The sequence below is a fragment of the Saccopteryx bilineata genome, chromosome 9 (assembly GCF_036850765.1).
Source record: "Saccopteryx bilineata isolate mSacBil1 chromosome 9, mSacBil1_pri_phased_curated, whole genome shotgun sequence".
Classification (NCBI taxonomy): Eukaryota; Metazoa; Chordata; class Mammalia; order Chiroptera; family Emballonuridae; genus Saccopteryx; species Saccopteryx bilineata.
In genome coordinates this window covers 52,689,065-52,716,095 of record NC_089498.1, presented here as the reverse complement: position 1 = coordinate 52,716,095, position 27,031 = coordinate 52,689,065, and the positions used below count along the sequence as shown (strand labels likewise).

Below are 27,031 nucleotides of genomic sequence, written 5' to 3'. Positions count from 1 at the left end.
GCTACAAAATAATTATCCCTTTTGAAATGTAATCAGAAGCAAATATAGAACTGAAATTTAATACCTTGATTTCTTGAACCTAAACTAGCACAGAAAAAGCCCTCCCTGATGGCACAGGATATATACTCTTATAGTTTAATTATAGCATCCTGGACTGACAAGTACACTGAAATAGTTTTCACTCAAGGACACTGAAAGATCATCCACATTGGAATCAATGCATAGTTGTAGCACAAGGACCACTTGTTAAGCCCTTACTTCATGCCAAGCACTATCCTAAAATCTAAAACTATGCAAAAAAGTCAACCCTCACTCCAAGTTCTATCTCAGTGCTTTGAGTTCATCATCAATTTCTTGCTCTAAGAAAAACAGTCACTTAAACACCAAAGTTAGGTATCTTCCATGTCTCAGCTATTTTTAGCTCTTTACAAAGAACCCATGATCTAATTATATCAGACTGTTTTCTTCTTTTTATAAAAGATCAAACCACTCAGCCCTCATTTGTTAATAAATAGCAAATGGCAACCATAAATGTAGTTGACACCACATGAGGTAAACTTTGAAGAATGGACTTTAAAAAAAGAAAACTATAATCAGAATAAAAAGCAACATTTGCCCTGGCCAGTTGGCTCTCAGGTAGAGCACTGGCCTGGCGTGTGGATGTCCTAGGTTTGATTTCTGGTCAGTGCACACAGGAGAAACGACCATCTGGTTTTCCACCTATTCCCCTTTCCCTTTTCTCTCTCTATCTCTCTCTTCTCCTCCCACAGCCATGGCTCAGTTAGAGCAAGTTGGTCCCAGGCACTGAGGATGGCTTCATGACCTTGCCACAGATGCTAAGATAGCTAGGGTGCCAAGCAATGAAGCAATGACCCCAGATGGGCAGAGCATTGCCTCATAGGGGTCTTGCTGGGTGAATCCCAGTCAGGACACATGAAGGAGTCTGTGTCTCTGTCTCCCTGTTTCTCATTTAAGAAAAAAAATAATTTATGAAACACAGGATACTTTGTATATAAATGACTCCATACCTGGCTTTAAATGCAAAATTTTTATTGTACTGTAGTTTGTTATATAATAATGTGGCTAAAGATGAGAAAAATAGTATAAAAATCTAACAGTGACTCTAGTAGATTAAATACCAAAAAAGTTTTTTTAAGTCTCTCTCTAATCAAGAAAGAGATTATACTATTTATAAATTTAAAAAGTTTTCACAATTTCATTAATCTATTCTTTGACTCCTTTTATTTTTCATTTAAACACACAAACAAGACCACAGGTTATTGCATTTTAAATATATTCTTAAATTTCATTTAAAATGAGAAACTTGAAATGCTGAATTTTTCCAAGTCACCAGATAAATCTTTAGCATATTTATAATGTAGCTAAAAAATAACTTAAGGGGTACAGGAGTTTAATGGTTGAATACCCAACCCTATTAGTAATAGTTAAGGGCCCGAATTTTGGAGTAGAATATTTTGTTTCAAAATCTGGGTCTGTAACTTAGCAGCTATATGACCTCAAGTAAACAAAGCATCTTAAGCTTTATTTTCCTAAGTTTCCTCATCTATAAAATTAAGGTGACCAACTTTTTTACAATGAAAAGGACAAAAATAAATTGAAGAAAACAATATTGTAAGTAAAAGAAACATTTTATTCATTGCAACAATAAAACACATATAATATAATTCCATAATAAAAACATTTGTAATATTTTGTTGTAATTATACTTACATGCTTATTAAATTTTAATAATAATTATAAGAAAAAAGTACTCATTTAGATAGATTCTACTGAATAAATATTTTTTGTCAATGTATCATCTTGTAACAATATATTGGAAATATCTGAATAAGAAATATCTTTCATATTGAATTTTATGGCAGGTGCTGCAGCTAGAGTATCAACATTCAATCTAGATTTCTCACTTATCCAAAAATCATTAGCAATTGAAAAAATCTTTTTCAACTGCTGCTTTAGTTTCAGGGCAGCGCAGTGTAAATTGAACAAGAATGAATAAATTTTCACATGGAATATGTTCATTTTTGAAATGGCTGAATATTTCCACCCATCTTTTATCAATTTGACATGCATGTTCATTTTTCCATTGTATTATTTTTTCAGAATTTAAATATACATTCAGTCTTCTAATTCTTCAAAGAGATAATTGTCTATTTTGATGTCCGGCATTTCTATAGATAAAAACTCAAGACAAAATTCAACATCTGTCCAATATACTTGCGATGAAGTAAAAAAACATTATTGAAAACTATTATTTCCCATGATGTTTGTTTCAGACCATTTTTCGATATATTGAAAACATGTCTGGGCCCTGGCCGGTTGGCTCAGTGGTAGAGCATCGGCCTGGCGTGCAGGAGTCCCTGGTTCGATTCCCAGCCAGGGCACACAGGAGAAGCACCCATCTGCTTCTCCACCTCTCCCCCTCTCCTTCCTCTCTGTCTCTCTCTTCCCCTCCTGCAGCCAAGGCTCCATTGGAGCAAAGTTGGCCCGGGCACTGAGGATGGCTCTATGGCCTCTGCCTCAGGCGCTAGAATGGCTCTGGTCGCAACAGAGCGATGCCCCAGATGGGCAGAGCATTGCCCCCTGGTGGGCATGCCTGGTGGATTGCGGTTGGGTGCATGCAGGAGTCTGTCTGACTGCCTCCTCATACCTAACTTCAGAAAAATACAAAAAAAACCACAAAAAAACCAACCAAACAAAAAAAAAAACATGTCTTGGTAAAGTTCTGCACTTCTTTGATAAACTTTTCTGTTATGCCCAGATTTGATTTCTCTAAGTCTGACAATTTTCTTTTTATGATGAAAGGAAGAAATTTTTCTTCAAAACGAGATTTCTATTGAAGAATAAAGTCATTCAAAATAAGACTAATTTCTGTAGCTGAAATGTATTCACCTTCAATCTTTTGAATTGTTTTGTGAAAAATAGATGCTTGATTATGAACAAAATACATTAATATCTCAGATATTTTATTATTCAAAACAATTCCAGGATTTTAGGACATTTGTCTAAACTTAAAAAGTATGAACGGAGAGGCTCAAATAATTGTAGAACACGCTCTATAGCAGGTGTTAGAGCAAGCCATCTAACTTCTGAATATCCTAAAAGTTTTTTGTATTCAACATTTGCTTCTTCACAAAATTGTTTTAAAGTAGCAACACGAATGGTAAAATGATTAAAATGCAAGTAAATTGTAGTTATTATTACTTCTACATCAATTGGCATGGCGTGTGACGCTATGTTGATTGCATTTGACAAAAAATGTGCATTACAACCTATTCCTAGTATTTTCTTTTGGAGTAACTCTTGTAATTTTACATACACATTATTCACTCCTTGGTGTCTTCATCCACTAAAATTGTATTTGTCTTATCAGCCATTACTGCAACAATTTTGGATTTCAAATTGTTTTTATTTATTACTCTGTATAGATGGTTTGACAAAATTTCAGAAGTTTTGCCCTCAATGGATTCTAAATTTAAATTTTTTACTTGAATGCCCTTGGTAACATTAAAATATCTTACTATTATTGGATACAATTTAATTTCATTATAAATTAATTTTGATGCATCAGATAAAATTATTGCAAATGCTGCAGTTTCCAAGTCCTCTGTAAGTATGTTGTCACAGTAATTTTTAAATACTGATTTCAAAATAGCCTCACATTTTGCCCTGGCATGTGAAAATTTTACATTGTGAAACTTTTTAAAGAATTTTGTTGTACAATCCATACTACGAAACTTTGTGAATTATGGTATGAAATGCAAATGTTCCCTCTATTGCAGCCAACTGTTTTCATCTTTAGGATAATTTGAAGTTTTAAAAACACCTGTTACTTTACAACTGGAAGCTGATGCATCTAATGATTGTTTGTTTGTTGGTGGTCAAGTATTTCGTTATTGCTGCTCTTCCCCCAACTGCAGTACAAAATTCCCCACTGCAAATATTGCAGAAAACAATGGTATCTTTCTTTGATATAAAGAATGGAAATTCCTTTTTAAATATATCGTTGAAATGGCATTTTCTCTTTTTTAATTTTTCCATCTATTAAATAAAATTTAAATTAATAAATAAAATATAGAGCTACACGAATGATGCAGCACATTAGGAACTGAAAATGTTACATCATGGTAGGCAAATTTTCCGGAAGCTAAATAAACAAAATTAAATATCAAACAAAACCACTAATTTGGAGTAATATTCAGATATATTTATCATTTTCTAATTTAAAAATGTCTGTTTTATGCACTAATCAAAATGCATTATTAATACATATAGTTTGAGGTTAGATTTCCACTTTTAAACTCAAACTTCTGGAAATCACTTCTGAACAAAATTATACATATTGGAAATTATTAAATAGATAATAAATTAATAAAATGTGAATTGTGCTTACCTGTCTATGATTAAATATTCACTGAGAAAGAAACAATCGTGAGTTGTAAAGCCAGTAGCTATGACCACCATCATAGCTGCCTGGCCTATGCAGGTTTGCATTTGCATTTGATTCGGACAGACGGTAATGACACAATGGAGCCAAGAACTGGTGGGCCATTGCCTTTAATCCTAGCTTGCACTCAGCGGGCAAGAAATACACACAGTGGGAAAACACTGCCGTTTCCATTCAGGGCTCCCAAAACCACTTACTTATCTGAGTTTCCTAGAATCAAAGGTTTCTAGCTCACCAGCCTTATTCACCTCTGTTTCCCATCTCCTTCTCCCTAGACAAACTCTGCACAAACTGGCTTCTCCTTCAGCACTCCACCATCTTGGCTGCCTCTCCTCTCCTCCACGTGGTCTTTTTCTACTCTCTTTTCTCTAATGCTAATCTCAGGAACAGAGAGAGAGCAAGCTCCCACTCTGCCCCATTTTATAGTTTAGAAATCAAAACATTTAATCCAATATACAAACAGGGAAATCTCTGATACAAAGTCAGTTAGGGTGGGAAAGGCTTAGTCTTAAAACTAAGACTTAGGGTATAACAACCCTGCCTGCTTACAGCCTGTCCCCTGCACCCAGTGCAAACTATAAGCAAGCACACCTATATATGATACATATTTACAAACTTATTTGACCAACATTCCACCCGTTTTGCTCTCTTCACAATCTAAAGCATAGGTATACCTGCACAAGGAAATTAGGCACATTACACAAATTACAACAACATGACAAATCATACAATTTCAACAATTACAAAGATATACTTCACCAGTCTCTGAGCACTTTGCCAAAAGCACAAAATGTTCTCGGACTTCTTTCTAGCCATGGGAAAAGCTTCCCAGGGCAGGTGATGGCCTCCAGCTAAGCCGCCCCCCACCTCCATCAGGGTATTTCACATTGTCCAAAATTCCTAAGTCCATCCAACAAAAGAGCCAGTGCCCACTCTGGTAGTAGTCCAGGAATCAGTCCAAGCACATGGGGCCTAAGCCACCCCCTCATTCCTGCCATCCTGGCAGGTCTTACACTGTCCCAAGGAGGAGCACGTGGCAATGACAGTCAGTATTTCCATCTCTGCTCTGGAGAGCATGATGGCATTCACCCCTATGTCCCAAAATCACAGACCTACCAGGGGCATAGTAAGAACTCCTTGCTGCTGGGCTCTCACCTTCTAGAGACTGCGGATCACAACTCCAGACTGATTCTCCTCATCCTCCAAAGAGGAACTGAAAACACCAGCTCCCACTGCCAGGCTTGAGCCCCAAGCTGCCACCACCTTCTGCTCCACAGACCTTGTAGTCCCAGCCCCAGCCTTAGCCCTGGCCTCCTGCTGCTGCTGGTTCTCCACAATGTCCAGGGTAAGCTGCAACTCACGAACCTGTAATTCCTTCTTCAGTGGCTGCTCCACTTCCAGGTGAATCTTGCAAACCTGGTCGGCCTCCTCCTCCAGCGCTTCCTCCAGCTCCAGGGTTAGCATCGATTGTATTTCTTCCACATTTGCTCCAGCTCTTTCACCACTCGGTTTGCAGATCCTGGGCAGCCTCTTCCAAAGAATTCTCGGCTTCCTCACGCATGGCTGTAAAAGTCAGCCAGCCTACAGTCCCCAAAAGGACAGCCATGGGGAACCATAACAGCAGCCAGTCCTCTACTCCACCGCTCAAAGGTGGTGGTGGCTCCATACTGAATTCCGAATCCTGCCACAGACTATGCCAAATGTAAAGCCAGTAGCCACAGCCACCATCACAGCTGCCTGGCCCAGGCAGGTTGCATTTGATTCAGACAGATGGTAATGAAACAATGAAGCCAAGAACTGGTAGGCCTTTAATCCTAGCTTGCACCTGGAGGGCAAGAAATACACACAGTGGGAAAACACTTCCTTTTCTATTCAGGGCTCTCAAAGCCACTGACTTATCCGAGTTTCCTAGAATCAAAGGTTTCTACCTCACCAGCCTTATTCACCTCTGTCTCCCATCTCCTTCTTCCTAGACAAACTCTGCACAAACTGGCTTCTCCTTCAGCACTCCACCATCCTGGCTGCCTCTCCTCTCCTCCATGTGGTCTTTTTCTGCTCTCTTTTCTCTAATGCTAATCTCAGGAATGGAGAGAGAGCAAGCTCCCGGTCTGCCCCATTTTATAGTGTAGAAATCAAAACCTTTAATCCAATATACAAACAAGGAAATCTCTGATACAAAGTCACTTAGGGTGGGAAAGGCTTAGTCTTAAAACTAAGACTTAGGGTATAACAACCCTGCCTGCTTACAGCCTGTACCCCACACCCAATGCAAACTATAAACGAGCAGATCTATATATCATATTTACAAACTTATTTGACCAACATGAGTCTACAATGTCATATGTGCCATGTCGTGTTTCAGTAAGAAGTACACAAAGCCATTTGAGTGCTCGGTATATTGCGTGCTCTTTCAAGGTCTCCTGTGCGGAGCGCATGCATCTCATAATTGCATCTCGCTGCACTGTACTGATCTTTGAAGAATCATCATGTCAAATACAAACACATCATATCACGCGCAATGAATCAACTCTGCATCAATCGAATTCGGACATTTACAGTTTTGTCTTCAATATCAAAAAAGAAGAACATGTAGGAGGACACTTTTCAAGGGAGGACAGAACTTACAAAGGAAGGACTATCCTTTCTAAAGTAGGATGATTAATCACCTTAATAAAATAGGAGTAATAAACATACATACATAATCGAGTTATTGTGAGAATGAAACAACTAAATCTTTAGAACACTTAAAATAGCCTCTGGTATCTTAAAGGTGTCCTGAAAATTTATTCTCATGATTATTTCCTGCCAATTGCATTGCTCAGTTGGGAGAAGGTTTTATTTGCAAAATCCTCAATTGCGAAAAGGAAAGTAAAAATAGTCCTTGAATTCTTACTGTGTGCTTTCACATGGTAATTTAAATGCTAACAATGTGAATTTATTTGCATCCCACAGTTTCACACCCTTATTGTTGTTTAGAGCACTGGTAGATTAGGAGGGCACACCTGAGGGCAGAATTTGGAAGAAGAAAGAAGAGAAAGAAGGAGGAAGGTAAAGCTTGAGGTGTGTATTAGTTAAAGTAAAACAAAAAATTTAAATCTCAATGGCTTATCACAATTACAGTTTATTTCCTGCTCTTAAGTGGTAGGTTGGTTGGGGGGAGGACAGGGGGAATCTATACTTAGAGAGGCTCAGCCACCTAATTGCAGGGCAGTCATTATCTCCCTGGAGCTGCAGACCGGCCAGAAGCTGGTGCCCTGTCTCCAGGGACACATCCCCTGGGCCATGCTCAGTCATGTGAGACCACACCTGACAGTAAGGGAGTCTGGGAAATGAGGTCTGAAAAAAAGAGGAATTGGTTTGATGAATAGCTAAGAGTTTCAGCCACAAGGCCTAAAAGTACAGGTCTGGGGGACTGCAGCTGCAAAGCTTTGGTAATCAGAATTAAAAAATAAGATGATTTTGATAGCCTTATGGAAAGAATAAGGGAAAGAGATGAGAAGGGATTGATGAAAACTAAGAAAGCAGAAATACAGCTCCTTAAAGGGAGAGAGATGTAGGAGAAAGTTGTTGGAAAAAAGTGTTAATATAAGAGAAGTATTGGCCAGTTTTTGAATTTTGCCCAGCCTTAGCGAGGTGGAAAGTTCTAGCTTTTTTGTTGGTTTTAAATATTTTCTGCAATACGACATTCAAGTGTTAGTATATAATAGCACTTCCTGCTCCTTGGTCAAAAAGATAATGAAGACTGATGAAACAACTGTGAAATGTACTGAGCTCTTCAAATAAAGAATTTTTATTCTTCCCTGACCTGGCGGTGGCATAGTAGATAAAACATCAGACTGGGATGCAGAGGACCCAGGTTCAAAACCCCAAGGTCGCCGGTTTGAGCTCAGGCTCAGCAGCATAAGTGCTGAGTCACCAGCTTGAGCCCAAAGATTGCTGGCTTGAAGCCCAAGATCACTGGCGACTTGAGCAAAGCGGTCACTCAGTGCTCTGTAGCCCCCACCCGCATCAAGGCACATATGAGAAAGCAATCAATAAACAACTAAGGAACTGCAATGAAGAATTAATTCTTCTCATCTCTCTCCCTTCCTGTCTGTCTGTCCCTATCTTTCCCTCTCTCTGTCTCTCTGCCCCTCTCTCTGTGTGTCTCTATCACAAAAATAAAAAAGAACTTTTATTCTCTTTCTTGTCTCTAGCTTACAGTTTAAATTGGCTCTAAAATTCAATCTTCTTGCCTGTATGACTAGAATCCAAACTGTCTGATAGTGTTAATTATATTGTCAGGAAAATGAAGGAGAGATTTTTTCCACCAACAAATATATCTAAACAAAAGGCCATGTCCTGCTATGGTGGTTTATGTATTTGTGTGATTTACCTACCATATCAAACACTTTATCATGGTAGATAATAGTTAACAAAGTAAATGTAGAGGTAGAAGAGCACAGAAAAAGTAACATATCTTCATAATATGAATACAGTTATCATTTTTATTTTACTCACGCTCCATTCCTTTAGCTGTTTTAAAGTATTCATTTTAGTATGTGTTGCTTTGTTGTAATCCTACTGAAATTTGCACAGTATTCCCATCTCTCCTTCATTCATTTACTCTTTCATTCATCAAATAGTTCCTGCACATCTTCCTCTGTGCTAGATGTGTTTCTCTCAGTATTCCTTAAATGAAAAAGAATTTAGTCAGTAAGATAATATTTTTCTTTTATTTAGTTTTTGAAAAATTCTAGGAGTAACGCTGCACTGCCAGTAACTTGCCTAATAAGGAGTGTAACTTAAAGAATGAGGAACATAGAGGTATCTGCTTTATGTGCCAAAACAGTTTATGAGGAAACCCAAGCTTTAGTCATACTTTTAGATTTACCACTACCACTACTAATAGCTTGCTTGGTTGTTATAGTAAAGTAATAAATAATGAAAAGAAAAAGATTAGCTAGTTCCCACAATCCTCCCTTTTAGATATTGTTATCTGGACTTAGGTATTAGTTGTTACCACAAGTAGTTTTGATCATACTAGGTATGTTCTGTAATATGCTTTTTTAAAACATTCAAACATGGAGAGTTATGAACATTTTCCCGATAAAATTTGATGACTGCAGAATATTTTCGGGATATATCATATCTTATCTATAAACAGTTCTCTCATCTCATTTTTAATTTGTGCTGCTAAAATGTTACAGTAGGCAAGTTTTCTATACATCCAAGATTCTGTTCTTAAATGTCTGTAAGTTGAATTGCTACACCAAGTAGTTTTTACATTTTAAAAATACCTGAAAAGGGTCTTTCAGGTAATGCCAATTACAGCTCTTATTGGCAGTGTGTCAAAGCGCTTGGTTTTCTGCGCCTATGCCAAGACAATATTATCATCTGCTTTGAATTTGAACTCCCGAGCATCAGAGAATGTAAAATGTTTCAATAATAGAGATCCTTTCTAAAAGTCATTTTTGTTCATTATGAGAAAGTTAGTGGGAATAATTGTAAGATGTAATATAGTGTTATCCTTTTCAGACATGAATCATGTTTTCTGCCAATTATACTTTTTGAATGGAATTTGTTTAACAGTTTATAACAGCAGGAGGTCAGTTATCACAGGCCTTAAATGCAGTCTTGCTTTTACTGATATTAAGAGATGGTGTCATATTTTAAATTTTGGCAAAATAAATTTATGATTTGTGAAAGCTGGGTATTAACTATATCAGTCAAAAAAATTGTCTCAAATATAATTTCTTGCCTGATGTGTAGTAGCACAGTGGATAAAGTGTCATCCTGACTGCTGAGCTCGCTGGTTTGAAACCCTGGGTTTGCCTACTCAAGGCACATATGAAAAGCCACCACTACTGTAGGAACATAAAACAGGGACAGAATTCAGTGCCCTTAGGCAAAGGCCACAGTGACTTTACTGACAAAAGTACTGAAGGCAGTGCTGTGCTGAACTTAGCACAATAGGAATAGAATTAGCAATTGTGATTAATCAATAGGTGGGGACATATGAGCTACTTCATTTGCCCTTTAATCTGCTCTAAAGACTTTCCCCTTCCTGACTACCTCATTTTCTTCTCTTCATTCTCTTCTCAGCTCCATGACTTCCTCGTTCTTGTCCCTGCTTCTATTTTGTGTGTATTATTAAATACCCATGGGGGCTGGGGGTCAGGGCTGTCTCATGAAACCTGTATAGTGGATTGTGGGGAGGTCTCCCCTAAACTCCTTGGTGTATGCCATGTGGTCTCTGCGACATATTACGAGTTGTGGTTTCTTGATCCTCTCCTCTTCTCTCTCTCTCTCTCAGTAAACAACATTTAAAATATTATCTTTAATGCCAACCGTAAAGCCAGTTGCTGCGGCCATCATCACAGCCACCTGGCCCATGCAGGTTCGCATTGGATTCGGACAGACAGTAATGAAACAACGTAGCCAAGAACTGGTGGACCATTATGTTTAATCTTAGCTTGCACCTGGCGGGCAAGTAAAAACACACACTGGGCTCCAAAACCCACTTATTCAGCACTCACAAAGCTACTGACTTATCCGAGTTTCCTAGAATCAAAGATGTCTGCCTCACCAGCCTCATTCTCCTTTGTTCCCCATCTCCTTCTTCCTGCACAAACTCTGCACAAACTGGTTTCTCTTTCAGCACTCTGCCATCTTGACTGCTTCTCCTGGCCTTCTCCTCGTAGTCTTCTCTGCTCTCCTCTCTAATGTTAATTTCAGGAACTGAGAGAGAGCAAGCTCCCTGTCTGCCCCATTTTATAGTGTAGAAATCAAAACCTTTAATCCAATATACAAGTAGGGAAGTCTCTAATACAAAGTCACTTATCTGAGGCATGATGGGATTGCATCACCGCATGTAAAAACAGGTGAGATACCACCTCACACCTGTTAGGTTAGCTATTATCAACAAGACAGGTAATAGCAAGTGTTGGAGAGGCTGTGGAGAAAAAGAAACCCTCATTCACTGTTGGTGGGAATATAAAGTAATATAACCATTATGGAAGAAAGTATGGTTGTTCCTCAAAAAACTAAAAATAGAACTACCATATGACCCAGCAATCCCTTTACTGGGTATATACCCCCAAAACTCAAAAACATTGGTACATAAAGACACATGCAGCCTCATGTTCATTGCAGCATTGTTCACAGTGGCCAAGACATGGAAACAACCAAAAAGCCCTTTAATAGATGACTGGTACATATATACTATGTGTGTGTGTGTGTATATATATACACATACATACATATATACTATGGAATACTACTCAGCCATAAGAAATGATGACATCGGATCATTTACAACAAAATGGATGGATCTTGATAACATTATACGAAGTAAAATAAGTAAATTAGAAAGAAACAAGAACTGCATGATTCCATACATAGGTGGGACATAAAAACGAGACTAAGAGACATGGACAAGAGTGTGGTGGTTATGGGGGAGGGGGGGAGGAAAGAGAGGGAGGGAGAGGGGGGAGGGGAGGGGCACAAAAAAACCAGTTAGAAGGTGACGGAGGACAATTTGACTTTGGGTGATGGGTATGCAACATAATTGAATGATAAGATAACCTGGAAATGTTTTCTTTGAACATATGTACCCTGATTTATTAATGTCACCCCATTAAAATTAATAAAATTTTTTTAAAAAGGTGGGAAAGGCTTAGTCCTAAAACCAAGCTCTAGGCTACAAGGATCCTGCCTGCCCACAGCCCGCTCCAACACACATTAATATAATTACGCCCATCCCAAGCAAGAAGGGCAACTAATATCACCTGGGCGACGGGCTTCCACGTGGGCAGTGCCATCTTTAACAAAGTGAGCATAATATAATTTATCTGCCCAACACCACTTCACCTGATATGACAACTCTTACTGAAATTAAATTAATATTATCCTTATTCTATAACAATTTTAGAAAAATAATCACCTTGGGTTGTGAAAACAGTATAGTAATCTTCTGAAGCAATGTATGTCTCAATCATATCAGTATCTCCATCACCACCTAATATGCTAACTGGTGCTGAAAATAAAGAGTATTTATTTTGTTTCCTGGGTAACAAATTAAATTACAAAAAATTAGGAAAGTCCTTCTTCCAGGTTCCCAATACTCTAGTAATATTGAATTATTTTTCCTCCACAGTATGTATTTTTTAATAGTATATATATACATATATATATTTTAACACAGTATATATTTTCTTAGCTTTTTTAATTTGGCTTACATTATGTAGGGTCAGTGGCTGCTGTTGTCCTGGCCATGTGCATGCAGGTTCTCATTGGATTCAGACAGACAGTAAAGAAACAGTGGAGCCAAAAAATGGTGAGTCATTCCTTTATTAATGTCTCACACAGGCCCACAAGCAAACACATAGGGAAAACACTTCCCTTTCATTCAGGGCTCCCAAAGCCCTGACACATTCTCCGGTTCCACAACCAGGAGAATCCTCTCCAGTTCCTCCTAGAATCAAAGGCCCCACCAATCTCAGTGGAGCTCCCAAAGCCTCTCAGCTCTGGTTCCCCATCTGCACCCCTTCTCTCTCTCTGCACAAACTCGCTTCTTCTTCAGCACTCTGCATTCTCTCCACTCTCCCTTCAAAACTGCCTGGGTCCTCAAAGACTCCTCCTCCAGCAAACATTAGCTAAACAATGGCCCCTCCCAAGCAGAAGTGCAATCTGCAATTTGCAATCAACTGCCCTGCTCTGAGGGCAAGCACACGCTTGGCTGCCTAGCGCCATTTTCTAACAATAAAAGTGAGCAAACTCAAAAAATACAAATTTTACAAACGCATTTGCCCAGCACATTACTTCCTCTATTTCTAATACACTTTCATTTATTTTCCGCCTGTCAGCTCCTCATCCTTCAAAATACTATGTGGTAAATGCAATATGTGGCAACTGTTTTTGCATACACCTCCTTGTAGAACTACCAAAGTTCCTATTAAAGTTGTACTGGATATAGTTGGTCATGTTTATATTTTCACATCCAGGCATCCAATCTAGCCAACTTGACTATAAAGGTGAACCTCTGATCAAAGCTGAGCCACTCAAAACTTTTGCCCAGAAATTTGAAATAGTCTCTGAGATGTTGAGCAGAGCTGAGTCTGAAGGTCATTTATATTGGGTGTAGAATTTATGCCACATGACAAGCCATAGACATACATGTGCAAATTACAGCAGAACAGAAGTCATTAACAAGCTAATGAAATAGTCTCCCCAATGGTTTCCATACTGATTTTTATGAGTGGTGACATTATAATTCATGTATACTTTTTACTTTCTCTAGTTTAAATGATTTTTCTTCCTTGAAATAAAAGAATCTTGAGAAGAAAATGGTTTAAATACCACAGCTTCCCTGAAACTTTCTGAGCGTACCTATAGGCTGATTTAATTACTTTTTAATCTGTTATTAGATATTAATATATATGATAAATCTTATTATAAAATGTTTTATTGTCCAATAGTGCAGACCTAAACTGAGTGCTTACTAGAAGCTAGACATCATGCTAAGTAGCATTATAATGCATGCATTATTCTCATGCCTATACTCTAAAGTTGGTATTCTCTTTATGTTATCAATGAGGTTATAACATTTGCTTGACATCATGCAATTAGAAATTAAAGGAGCCATAATTTCACCCCAAGTCTGTCTGATTCCAGAGACTGTATCTCTAACCACTATACTAAACCAACCTCAAAGTCATTTATAGTCTTGCTAAATGGTGAGCTTCTTGATGTGAAAGTAACCAACATGATTTTAAATGTGCGCATCATTTCAAATGCCAGCATAGAGCCTATTGAGCATGACAGGTTCAATCAATGTTTATTGAATTAAGACTCTTTAACATTACCCAAATTGTAGTCTCAGATTATTGATATGATTGACTATTTCTAAGTGGTTCCCATTCGAAAAACTCCTAAAGGCCCACATATAGACACACATTTGTACAAATATCTGGTTCCTAAATTATGTAGATTATTTATTGTGTATGGGGGGAGTGATAAATAATGTATCATATTTTGCTATTGTACTCAGAGTGGTATTTTAGAAAGTATGAGCATTATAATCTAAAATTCAATTGAACACATTTTATAAGCCTAATGGTAATAATATGGCTTATTTTTCTTTAAGACTATAAAAAAAAGTTGGTAGCACAGTAATGTCAGGTAATTTATAAAATGTTATTTTTATTTATTTGTTTTTTTTTTATGTATTTATTTTAAGTGAGAGGAGGAAAGATAGTGAGACAAACTCTTGCATGTGTCCTGATCAGGATCCACTCGGCAACCCCATCTATGGCCAATGCTCAAATCAATGAAGCTATTTTTAACACCTGAGTCTGATGCACTTGGACCAACTGAGCCATCCTTAGCACCCTGGCCAATGATGGAACCAATCTGAGCCACTGACTGAGAGAGGGGAAGAGGGAGAGAAGGGGGGGAGTAAAGGAGAGAGAACAAGATAGTTGCTTCTCTTGTGTGTCCTGACCGGGAATTGAACCCTGGACATCCATATGTCAGGCTGATGCTCTATCTATTCAATACTGAGCCATGGGCCAGCGCAGATAATTTATAGTTTTAAAAGAAAGGAAAATTGAATAATTTCACCTGAAATCTCCATAAGTGGCAATATGTGCTAATTTGACTATATAGTTAAAATAGTAAAACTAATAAAGCTGATAACAGTATAATTGTTACTAAACTATGATTGAATTGGTACAATTTAATTTACCTTGGAAAAAATTTATAAAGTATTTTGATATGCTGACATATAAATAACAACACTTAAGCTATATATCTGTAGGTTTTCTTTTTTTTAATAATATGTCTTTACCCTCATTTTTATCAATAGGTTTCAGGTTAAACAAAATTTGAAATAGTTAAGTCTTCTAGTAAAATGAGGGAAAGGGATGGAGGAATTACTTGTTTGTGATTTTATTTAATAATTATTTTTAAATCAAAGAGAGTAGAGAAAGTCTATATTAATTGAATACCAGAGATTACTGTTTACTGTGAAATTGTTAGCATAAGCCTGTATTTCCCTCTTCCTCCTTTGATACACTTTAGCAAGAATTTAATCATCACTAGAACAGCAATAAGCAGGCATCTTGACATTTTGCCCATGGCACTCCTTGTGAGTAGCTCCAGAAAGTATGCTTTTTGGTTATGGATTTTGCTTCAGAAGTCAGCTATTATCTTATCCTATAAGTATACCAGCACAAGAACAATAACACCATAAAGATTCTGTAGTCATGGTACAATAGTTGTTATAGCAAAAACACTGGAAACAATTTAAATGTCTCTCATTAATCACTTTATATATTATAGTATAGCCAATCCAATATACTGTACTCTTAAGGCAACCATTAAAAAGAATGAGGCACCTCTCTATGCATTACATAGATTGTGACCTGTAAGACACATACAGTAAAAATAAAAATAAAAGGACGCAGGGCAGTGTGTAGAGTATGCTCCCATTTGATCAAATGTTTGCCTTGTGAATGCATTCCCAAGTGCATATGTTTTCCATGAAAATAAGTTGTTTAAAAGTAAAATTATACACACATTTTAGGCAAACACTATCTAAAATGTTAAAGATTCTTTAAATGATCCTCATTTGAATTTGTATTATATCGGATTTCTGTCTTCCAGCCTCCATAGGTAGCTAAGCTAATAAAGTATCTGCAGTTTTCTTGATAGTCTTTTTTCACCTCTGTAAATGTGCAGACATTCTTTTTGTCTCCTCCTAACATCTGAGATGGATAGGAAGAAAAGGTGTCCTTCCTTGCTGTTTTCTCTTTCTCCCACCTCCGTCACGTGATGGGAACACAAAGGGCTGGAACTATGATTGATGTGCAGAGAGGTGTAGAGACAGAGGAGTCTCTGGCCACAGTCAGTTCCTGTAGAAAGGAAGGGATTCCATAACCAAGCCCTTTACACGTTCCCTCCTTTCCCCTCTTAAACAGAGGCCCTTCTCTCTTCTTTTTGAAGAAAGGGTTTCCTGTTTCCTCTCCTCTATTGTGTTTTATTGGAGATGGCAGATCTTAGAATTGGCCTTCCTGGCACTTCAGAAAAGAAGCAAATGTAGAAAAGAAAATTTCTCCAGGGTGAGGAAGCTAAAACTTCCAGACAAAAGGTATGTAACAACAGACATCCTGCCAGTCCCCTTCTCAGTGAAGAGCCATCCAACCCTTGTGGCCCTTTGGCTGAGCCCCTTGAAATTGAAACACTTCCGGGAATACTAAAACAACAAACATTCTAGGACATCTGTGTTATTTAAGGAAACTTGTTGATCAGTCACTGTCCTTCCGAGTGCCTTAAACCCAGCATTTTGTGGTTTTGATGTAGACTTCAGTATATTACAGAATAAGTGTAAATTGAGACAGTTGTTTTTCCTTTCCTTGGTATTAGATTTGCCAATGTCAAAGTTGGCAGGTAAAAATGCAAAGACAGTTTGATTTCATTTCTGTGGCCTTTCTTTTAAACAGTATAACTGTATCCTTATTTTAATCAGTAGAATTCACATGAAAGCAAAAATTGAAATGTTCAACTCACCCAGCAGGAGAATGAAAAGAAGATCATGAAGGAAGATTTGTGGTTTTTATTTAATAATTATTTCAAAATCAAAGTAATTAGAACAAGTCTTCTGGCATAAAAAAGTATTTAAGATACTTCATATTAACTTGTTATAAAATCTGCACATACTTGTTAACTGTATTTCTATACATACACCCCCTCTTCCTGCTAACCATCAGGTCCTTTGCTCTGGTATGACTTTTGTTAAAAAAATTGTTTTGTTGTTGCCCAATAGTTAATAACTATTTGGTTAGATATTACTAATTTATTGGAAACTATTTTTAAAAGTACTAATGTAAGATTCAGTCCCATACACTATGATCATTTGAGCTTGTCAATGAAGAATACATTTTTTTTGAAAAATTATTCAAGAATTAATCGATACTGCCTTATATTTAGATGGTATCTTTTTCTGATCTTCTTTAAATATGTCACATTTCTGTCCCTGGTAGAACACACACACACCTCCTTGAAGGTCATAACGTCAAAATTTATACTTGTAACATTTTATGGTATTAAATGTAAATTTTTATTTCAAGGACTACCACAGCATGCATATATATATATATATATATATATATATATATATATATTTGAAGCACTGAGATAGTACATTTCAGAAAATAAACTAGTGTTTTTATGATAAATTTTAGATACCTATCATTTGTCATTCCAAAAGCTCCTTGCATTCTAGACTCTAGAATTAAAAGGGAAAGGGGTTGTGCATTTAGCAAGTATAAGCTAAAATTATTTATTACAACCTAATATAGAATATTTATCAGAGTCAAGATAGCAATCAATGTGTACAAAAATTTACATAACAAGACAAACAATAGACAATGCAGCACCTTAGAAAAAATAATTAAAAGTTTTGTTGCATTTACAGGTAAGTGCCACACTGAGAATTTACAACACAGTAATTTACTGCAATCAATGACAGGAGAGTTCCATAAAGAAACAAAACTCTTACACTCCCATTTTCAGAAGGTATTATTGGAATGCTTAACTGTAACCACAGACTTTGTACATCCTTAAGGATTGAGCTGGTAAAAGTCACAAAAGTTTCTTATAGCATATTTTACATAAAGAAGTTCACTGTGTTCGGACAACTGGTTTAGTGTCTCTGACAGGTGTGAAGCCTAGAAGAATTACTGGCTTGATGGTGATCTTTCTGTATCCGGCAAGACAGACCTTCTCCACAGTAACAACGCTGGAATATCTCCAGCCCGTGGGAGCCTTTTCTCCTGTGCTTGGTGCACACTTGACCTTCTTTGAGGACAGGTTTACATATCTTGGACCAGAAGTGTCTAGCACAACACAACCCTGTAGCACAATCTGATGATCGAAGACACACAGAACCTTCTTGTCCTTGGAAAAAAGAAGCAGTAAGAAAAGTACATTGTCACTGTGAAAGCTGCTTTATTTCATTAAGGTAACTCAAAAGACACTTCTGATATGCTAACAACAACAACAACAACAAAAATGAGTCCTAAGGTCCCTAAACCTACCTTTGGTATGATACAATTTTGAAGACAGTGTGGTTCTTCTGGAGTACCCATCCAGGGTGCTGTGATCATTACCAAAGCTTTCAATAATGGTTTCCTCAATTTCCCCTCGATGGAAATGACTGTGGTCAGAAGGCATACAGATTCCTAAGGAAGCAGGAGATAGTGATTAACTCCGGAGATGTAATGTTTCTACTTACAGGTGTGGTAGTGGCAGTCTGTTGTGCTTGCACCAACTTGAGAGATATCATTGTAGTGACATGATTTTACACACAAGTCAAACTTCCTCCCTAGTGTTAGGACAAAACTCCCTAGATAGAAATATCAGTGGGTATACTGTGTAGTAGTATATAGCATCCCTAACATAGCCATTTAAAATATTTTTCTACCATCTGGGGTAGTGACAGTGAGATTTCTGCCCATTTTAATATCACCCACGGGGTAAGAAAAAGAAAGTCACTTAGAAAATTGTTTTAGAAAATAACTTTTCTGCCGTTGGTGCTTTATGAGTACTGCCAGAGTAAGCTAAGCAAATGCAATGCCAGCTCTCTGCAAAACTGCACTCTCACCCACCAGTTACTTTCCTGTGTAATTTCAATATTACAGAGATCTACCGGTAGTTCATCCCAGAGTATTACTGGGTCCTAAGAAGGATTGCCACCCTTGAGTTTATTTCTGGAGTCTTCTTTCGCTGTCTGAGTCTACCTCTTTGAGACATCAAATTTTAGTGGCTCTGTGGTCGGGGGGAGGAGTACTTATTTTAAGGTAGCAGGAGGTGGAGGCAGGGGTTGGATGGAGAAGTCAGGATGGAGGATAGCAATATCTCCCTTAAGAATGGCTGGCCCGCACAGATAATTCGCTGTCTTCTGGCTGACAACAGCTTCAACAGAGCTCAGGGGGCGAGGCCAGACTGGCAGAGCCGTGAGAGGCACTGTAAGTAAAATGACAGGGCAGGTAAACTTCAGCGGAGCTTTCCTTGGTCTCTTTCTATTACCCCCTCTTCCCATCTTCTTTCTCAACTGACGTCAAGGCTGTCCCAGACCAATTTTTAGGGAGGGGTTCACTCGGAGATAAGCCGTCGTGTGTTAAATCATTGAGGGACACAGGAAAATAAAGAGCTCCAAGACCTCTGTTACTTTTCTCTGCTCGTAGATTAACACTAGGAACTAGGAACGAAGACAGTTCAGGGACACCTTGCATACTGAATATCTCATAGCGCCGCAGCATTCTCAGAGCTGAGAACGTTTTCTCCCATCCGCAGGTGCGCATAGGCGGGCGCTAAGGAACTCACCGTTTTTGCAGTAATTGCCCGGGCAGCACATAGTGTGACGCATGCAGCGTTTTCGGCGCTTCCTGCAGGCGAGGCAGATCTGCGCACCCGCGCCACCTCCGCGAGTGGGACTCGCGCAGTACTCCTCCGTGCCGCACTCCTCATCCTCCGCGCAGGGGTACGGCTGCGGGAAGGGGGCCGGAAGAGGATGAGGCACCCAGGCATCCAGGTCCCCACACTCCAGGACCTGGACGCTCATCGCAGTACTTTTTCTGCCCACCTGTCCAAAAGTTATTGCCGCCCACTGCTCCTAGATGCAGTTTCCAAACGCTCCCTGAACCGCACACACTCAGCACGTTACACCCTTCTCCCCAGACGACACCTCTTCAGGGTCACAGCGTTCCAGATCCCCAAGACCCTTCTCACCTGGTAGTTGTCAATGGTTTGATACTTGTTCCCTCCATCGTACAGAACTCCTGGAGCCACGCTGACTGGTGAGCCTGGGTGCCCAGCAGCGCCGCCTAGCGGTGGGGGCAGGTTCTTGATGGCATTGGAATTGAGAACCGAGTTCAAGGTGGCGCTCACTCCGAGCAGAGGGTGGCCGCAAAGAGCCACCGCTGTCAGGGTGACCAAGACCCGAGCAGCCCCCACTGCGCCCAGGGCCGTCATCTCAGGACTCAAGAGAGAGAGAGAGAGAGAAAGAGGAAAAGGAGGAATATCACTTTGCAAGCCTGGTCCCCAAGGAAGCTGTGCTGGTGCGGCTGCAAATAAGGATTCCGGGAGCCTCCAGCGGTCCCACAGTCAGACTGCGGGGCGCACGGAGCTCTGCGCCACAGCCACCGCGGCAGCCTTTATACCTCGGGCTCTGAGCATTCCGGCCCCTACGGGGGAGACAACAAAGCCGAGATGGGATTTCAAAGCTTTGGGAGGGGCTGGGAGGGGGGTGTGTTTGTGTACATGAAGGGGGGCCTTTGACACTTCACCCCGCCCCTCCCTGGCGCACTCCCTCCCCTGGACCAGCTCACCTTCGGAGTGATTGTAATCAGTGAGTATTAGAGTAGACGACTTTAATAAATGCAGGAGAGAGGAGGAGCTTCCGGAACTCGGGTGCCCTTGCCTTGCAGGAAAGGTTGGGTTATCGAGATTTGAAACAGTGTCCAGAACGGAATTGTAATGCTCTTTGCAAAAGCACTTTTCTCCTCTCTCCCTTATGCCTTTACTGGTTTATTGTGCACATAAATAATATTCAGTATTAAATACAAGCTGATCAGTGATTCAAAGTCGCAATCAAAACCTCTCAGCCAGAAGGGCCAGATGGCCGATGCAAGTTGCTGATTAACCCTTTAGAGTCACGGTTTGCAGAATTGGGGTGAGGTCCTTGGCTTTAAGTTCCTTAAATGCCTCCCCACTTCCTTTGCCTGCTCCCCTCCCCCTGGGGCTACTGCAAGAAAAATGTGCAAATAGAAGGACATTTGCACATCAAACGAAGGCTAAAAGGAAGAAGAACTAATTCTCTTTTGATGGGAAGTTTAGAGAGGAAGGCGAGAGACTGGCGTTTGGAAATTAGATCATGGGTGGAGGGAGGAGGGAAATGACCATCGATAATCAAACTATTTAATGTAGTTCTTTGAATCTGAACAGTCTGGGCAATAGATGAACTTGATTAGGCTGACGGGCAAGATCAAAGTGGCCAGAGCAAAAGCGGACAGGAACCAACAGCCGGGTCAGTCCTCCTTCGCTGGTTCCCTTCTCAGTGGCGGGGTTAGAGCAGGGAGATAAGAAACCCTGAAGGCTTAGCGCCTGACTTCCTCATTAGTATTTCATATCTCGAAGCTTGAGAATGCCTGTGTTTGATCCCAAGTCAGACCTTTCCTGGACCAGGAATTACCCCCCTTTAGGGAGGTAAGAGACTAGCTTCAGGAAAAGGGAAGCTGAAAGTGAACAAGAGAGTGAATTTGATGTCATTTCAATCAGTCTATAGAAAAAATAAAGTAGGGCTAGTGTGTAAGATGCTGTTTTGTTTATAAATTGAAAGTTATTTTTAAACAGAATAAATTTCTCCATTAGTAGTATGTTCATTCAGTTCTTTATACTCCAGTAAGTTATTGTGTTTTCACTATTTAACAACAACAAACATAAAAATCCTTGTATACCTTGTCTGATTGGATAATTTTAATTTTTTTATTTATCAATGTAATACCAAGGACTTTTTTTGCACATAGCTGTCACATGTAGGGCAATCATGTACACAATTTTCTTTAAAACAAATTGATACATGTCAGAAAATAGACAATGGCTATGTGAGTTTAGAAAAGGAGATGATTAAATAATCACTGTTGTGTATCTTTTTTTGTGCTCCCCAACCTCAAGGATATTTATAATTACACAGCGACCTACACAACTGAGACCATGACTAAGTATACATACCCAGTGATAGTCTTCAATAGAAAAATCCTCAAGTTAAGAAGGGCAGGGGTAAATTTTTAAAAAAAATTGTATTGGTCTGTATTCTAGTGACTTGGGTTTCAAAGAATATATTAAGAGCATCTTCTAAACAATTCTTTACTAATGCATCCAATTACCCTGATGTCCTTCTTATCCCCAATTCCATTTATCCTGTGAAATTTTCTCTGGCTTATTGATAACTCTACGTGAAATTCTAGAATGAATTAAATACCACATATCTCTTTAGGATTTATTATGAACATGTACGATGATCTAGATTTGGTCACTACTTAGAAATTTTTTGGAACAAAGAGAAGATCCGATACAAAGAGAAGGTTCTTTTATATTAGCTTTATTGAGAATCAACAATGACCCAGGTCTTCATTGGACAGATATGGCTCTACTTTCACTTGACTTGAAGTTTATATGGATGGAGAGGTATTATAGGGTAAAGGCATAAGAAATTTTAGATGCCATATAATCACTTGCAGCATATTAATAATAAGGTCAATAATCAATGTGTTAAGCACCTTTGATGTAGTAGAAAATCTATAGTCTGTGTTAAGTTCTTGAGATGTTGAAATGTGAAGAAAGAGTTCTCTGATGTCAGGACATGTGAAAATGTTTCTGTCTAGTTCCATTATCTTACGTAAGTATTTCTAACAATATGCCTGTGCCACACTGGAGACCAGTGTACTATATCTTTTTTGCAAGATATAGTACATATTTAATACATTTAACAAATTTAGTCCATTAAGAACTTGGATTCACAAACAAAACCATTGTCTAGGGCATAAAAACAGTGGAACAATTTAATCAACATAAGGAAAACTTTAACAGAAAGGCATGCTGCATAAATTCAATCTTGATGCCTGAATATGTATGTCTGTTGGAGTTTAATATTTATTAAGCTTGGACAGACTCTGTTGTATTTAATTAGGAGATTTAAGCCAAGAGTAAGTAAGTTTTCAAGAGTGGACTTGGTCCTACCTCCCTCTTCACGCTCCACGTCGCTCCTCAAGTTGTTATGATGAATTGGTCAATATCTGAGTTCCTACTATGTGCTAAGCATGGCACTCAGTATGTGTGATAAAAGATGAGGACTCTATTATCTTCAAATAATTAAGTGGGGGTGAGCAATAAGCTCACACATTACAGAGGAGAGAAATTAAGTTGGAGGGAGCCAGGGGAGTACGTAGAAAGCCAACTCAGTTGCTCCAAAAGGGAAAATTCACTTTTTTCAGTGGAGTTTCCATCTGAAAAGCCTTTCCATGCTTGCGTTTGCTCACTGGCAACAAAACAACAGAGCGGGGTAAAGACTTAAAGTGAAGTTCATTGTTCCATCAGCAGCCGATTACAATTTGGTGAGGACCCACTGTCTGCACAATGCTACCATAGTACCTCTGGGACTATGCCCCCAAAATGTTGAAGGTGAGATTTTTGTCCTCACGGCTTTCAATATATTAGTAGTTGGGGAAACAAATATATTTACATGGGAATGAAGTTAAAATCTTCTAAAAGATTATATTTGGGCATATATTAGGTCATGAGGAAGATAGAAAAAGGTCCAGGAATTGTTACCAACAAGTGTTTGGGAAAGAGGGTTCTGATGAATATGAGTCTTTCTTATACCTAGGTGACAGTGGTGGTGGGAGTCAGGGCAATTGTATTTAATTTATTAAAACTACTGACCTGTGCTGGCGCAGTGGGTAAAGCGTCAACCTGGAAATGCTGAGGTTGCCGGTTCAAAGCCCTGGGCTTGCCTGGTCAAGGCACATATGGGAGTTGATGCTTCCAGCTCCTCCCCCTTTCTCTCTCTCTGTCTCTCTCTCCTCTCTAAAAATGAATAAATAAAAAAAAAATTTTTGCCTGACCTGTGGTGGCGCAGTGGATAATGTGTCGACCTGGAAATGCTGAGGTTGCCGGTTCGAAACCCTGGGCTTGCCTGGTCAAGGCACATATGGGAGTTGATGCTTCCAGCTCCTCCCCCTTCTCTCTCTGTCTCTCTCTCTCTCCCTCTCTCTCTCCTCTCTAAAAAAAAATGAATAAAGAAAAAAAAAAGATTAATTTATTAAAACTAGTTTATTTAATTTTGCAAAGAACCATGCTCCTAGTTGGTCTGGTTTAAATATGACCATAATTAATGCAATAAGTTTAATATTTTGTATTAAATTTAAAAATAGGTAAAACATGTTTACCAAGGTTGAATTGAACCTTGTAACTCAGGAACAGCATGGTAATATGTGCCTTCCTCACATTTTATGTGCTGGTTGCCAGGCAGAGAATATTCATCAACCTCTTCATTTGTGAGGAAGACAGACAGATAAATACATTCCCCCCAAAATACCATGGCATTTGCAAATTATTTTTCCATTTTTGTTATTTGAGATTCTTATGTGACTGCTGCATTTTTAATTCATTCCCTTTCTCTGCCTTTCCCCCCCTCCCTCCCTTCCTTTCCTTCTTCTTTTATTTTTTTCTCTTTGTTAAATCAAAGGAAGCAGATCTGTTGCCATTTAATTTTACTTCACTAGGAAACCATTGCATAAATGTCATTCCTTATGGTGAGGTTTGCCAACATTTTTGTTGGTACCAATTTTGAATTTGTAGTAGGGATTCCTCATTTCTGAGTTTAGTAAAATAAATAAGTAAAAAAATAACAAAATATGACTTTCTCACTGGCCTTTAAAAAATTTTAGTCTTAATGCTCTTCATGATGTTAAAAAAGTTTTTAGACCAGGCCCCACAGTATGACTCCCAGAAGGGGGGATTAGGTTTTTCTGTGCTCCACAGAACACAGAGAAGGAGAGATTGACAATGATTATGTTTATGTGGTCAGTGGAGATGGCCAGCCCAGATAAAGCAGGCTCCATGGTAGATTTCTAACCCAGCTCAGAAGATGTGGTTTAAAGGAGGAAGATTTAAAAAATTTATCTATAGAGCCCAGATCTAGAAACTTTTGACTTAATCAGACAGGACCTTTCCTGATGTGCTGAAACTCAGAAAGGTCCATGGTGTCTAGTTTACAGGGAATGCCAAACAGCTCCCTCATGTCCCCCTAAAAGGTTTGACATTTTCAGCCATGAAGATTGGCCAATGATGACAGAAAGCAGAATGCAAGACCTTCTTGAAATAGTCTCCAAAATCTATACAAAAATAGTTTTCCTCCATGTCACTGAGTTCCTTATGATGTAGGTGCTCTCCAAGGGTCATGACCAAGAATAGTATTATGCCATGTGTCAGGAGTCTGGGGCTGGAACTCTGTGTACTGACGTCTTTTAGTGTGACAGCTGCTAGCCGGCTGGCAAATATGGGCCCTTGATCAAGACATTTAACTCTCACTGTTGCCCCCACACACACACCGGGACCCCTCACAGCGGAAAAAAAGCAAGACAGTGAGAGAGAAATTTTCTTTCACAAAATTGGACTGTAATACTTTACAGCTGAATTTATTCAACTATTACTAAATCTCAAACCAACAAATTGCAATGGGACCTTAAGGTGAAAAAATAGAAATGTAAGACTTTGAACATATTTTAGTGTCCCAAGACCCTGACAGAATTGCCAGGGAGTGGACCGAGAGGGTAGACTAGAAACAGAACTATTAACTTTTGACAGAGAAGAGGATGTATACGTAATGTAAGGATTCTTCATTACTCTGAAGTCACAAAAAAACAACTTCCAGGAGTAGAGAAGGGTAGAGAGGGGCAAGTGGGAGAACTACCTGTGGGGCAGACCCAGAAAACCCCCAAATCGCGCCCTGCGGTTCATGCCCAGCCTCTGGTGTTGGAGCGTGTCCCAGCTGGCCGGCGCTGGGCGCCTTGCACTCAACCAAACCAAACCGCCAGGGTTCACTGTTCACGTGTCTCCGGGAGGCTGCTCACGGTGGCTGCGCTTTGGTGTCACAACCCATCGCCAGCATACAGTACTGTAAAATGAAGCTTGTTTAGGACTCTCTTTGATGAGCGAAGATCAAACGGCCTAGGGACCCCAGGTCTTAATCAGACTTGAGCCAGGATGGCATTTTCACAAATAGTCCGTTTGCTGGGCTTTGAGCAGACTTTGTGCTCAGCACATTCATCCGGCTGCGGGGCGGGTAATCTCGACTGAAGGGCCTTGCCTGGTCGCAAATCCATTCACACTACAATGCCTGCTGTTGGTTTGCTGTGTCAGTTCATGGGCAAATAAATAAAGGGCCCTCTGACTTAATTAAAAGGGGGCAGAGAAAAGACTATGAAAGGGAGTATTAAAGCACCAAGGGACATTAGACTCTCCGGTGTTTTCAGGGTCTGGCGGCTGTGGGAGAAACCCGCTCTTCTGCTGCCCCCTGGTGGAATTTTTGAAGTTCTTCGTAGGACGATAACACACGTAAATAATTTATTAATCCCGTAATTTATATACTTTTGAGAAGATTAATTTTCTAGGTTCAGTTATTTGTATATTGTATACCTTCTCCACCTTTTTATGCCTCAAACTATTCTTGGTTAAACATTATATTTTTCTTCTTAATATTTCGCACAAAGCCTAGTTCATAGAATAATTTATATTTTTAAAAATTAGAATTAAAATAATTAGGATTTGAGATACGGGTTCTCAATTTATGCAGTTCTGTTGCAGTCCTATTGAAAGGCTCTCCATTGCATTTCTAGATGCAACTTTATTTTATTTTACCCGATAAAAATGTTAAGTTTTTCAGATTGTTATAAATATTATATTATAGAAAAATTTTAGACAAAGCAGATCTTAGGAAAGATTGTACACATATAACTATTCAGA

At 39.0% G+C, this 27,031-nt stretch overlaps 1 protein-coding gene across 1 annotated transcript; it reads right to left on the bottom strand.

Annotated features, from left to right (window-relative positions):
* Window positions 1–17,681: 17,681 nt before the first annotated feature.
* DKK1 (dickkopf WNT signaling pathway inhibitor 1) lies at window positions 17,682–20,609 on the bottom strand. The gene is made up of 4 exons (XM_066242983.1): window positions 20,237–20,609; window positions 19,832–19,994; window positions 18,544–18,687; window positions 17,682–18,403 (listed from the first exon to the last, which is right to left on the bottom strand). The coding sequence occupies exons 1-4, from the start codon at window positions 20,477–20,479 to the stop codon at window positions 18,150–18,152; spliced, it is 804 nt and encodes a 267-aa protein (XP_066099080.1). The 5' UTR covers window positions 20,480–20,609; the 3' UTR covers window positions 17,682–18,149.
* Window positions 20,610–27,031: the final 6,422 nt, after the last annotated feature.

Bases quoted from the DNA above. Each gene is read 5' to 3' on its own strand.
- DKK1 (XM_066242983.1), bottom strand. From the start codon at position 20,479: ATGACGGCCCTGGGCGCAGTGGGGGCTGCTCGGGTCTTGGTCACCCTG. The intron at 19,995-20,236 runs GTGAGAAGGGTC...CCCTTCCCGCAG, and splicing joins AAACCATTGACAACTACCAG to CCGTACCCCTGCGCGGAGGA. The intron at 18,404-18,543 runs GTAGGTTTAGGG...CTTTTTTCCAAG, and splicing joins AAAATTGTATCATACCAAAG to GACAAGAAGGTTCTGTGTGT.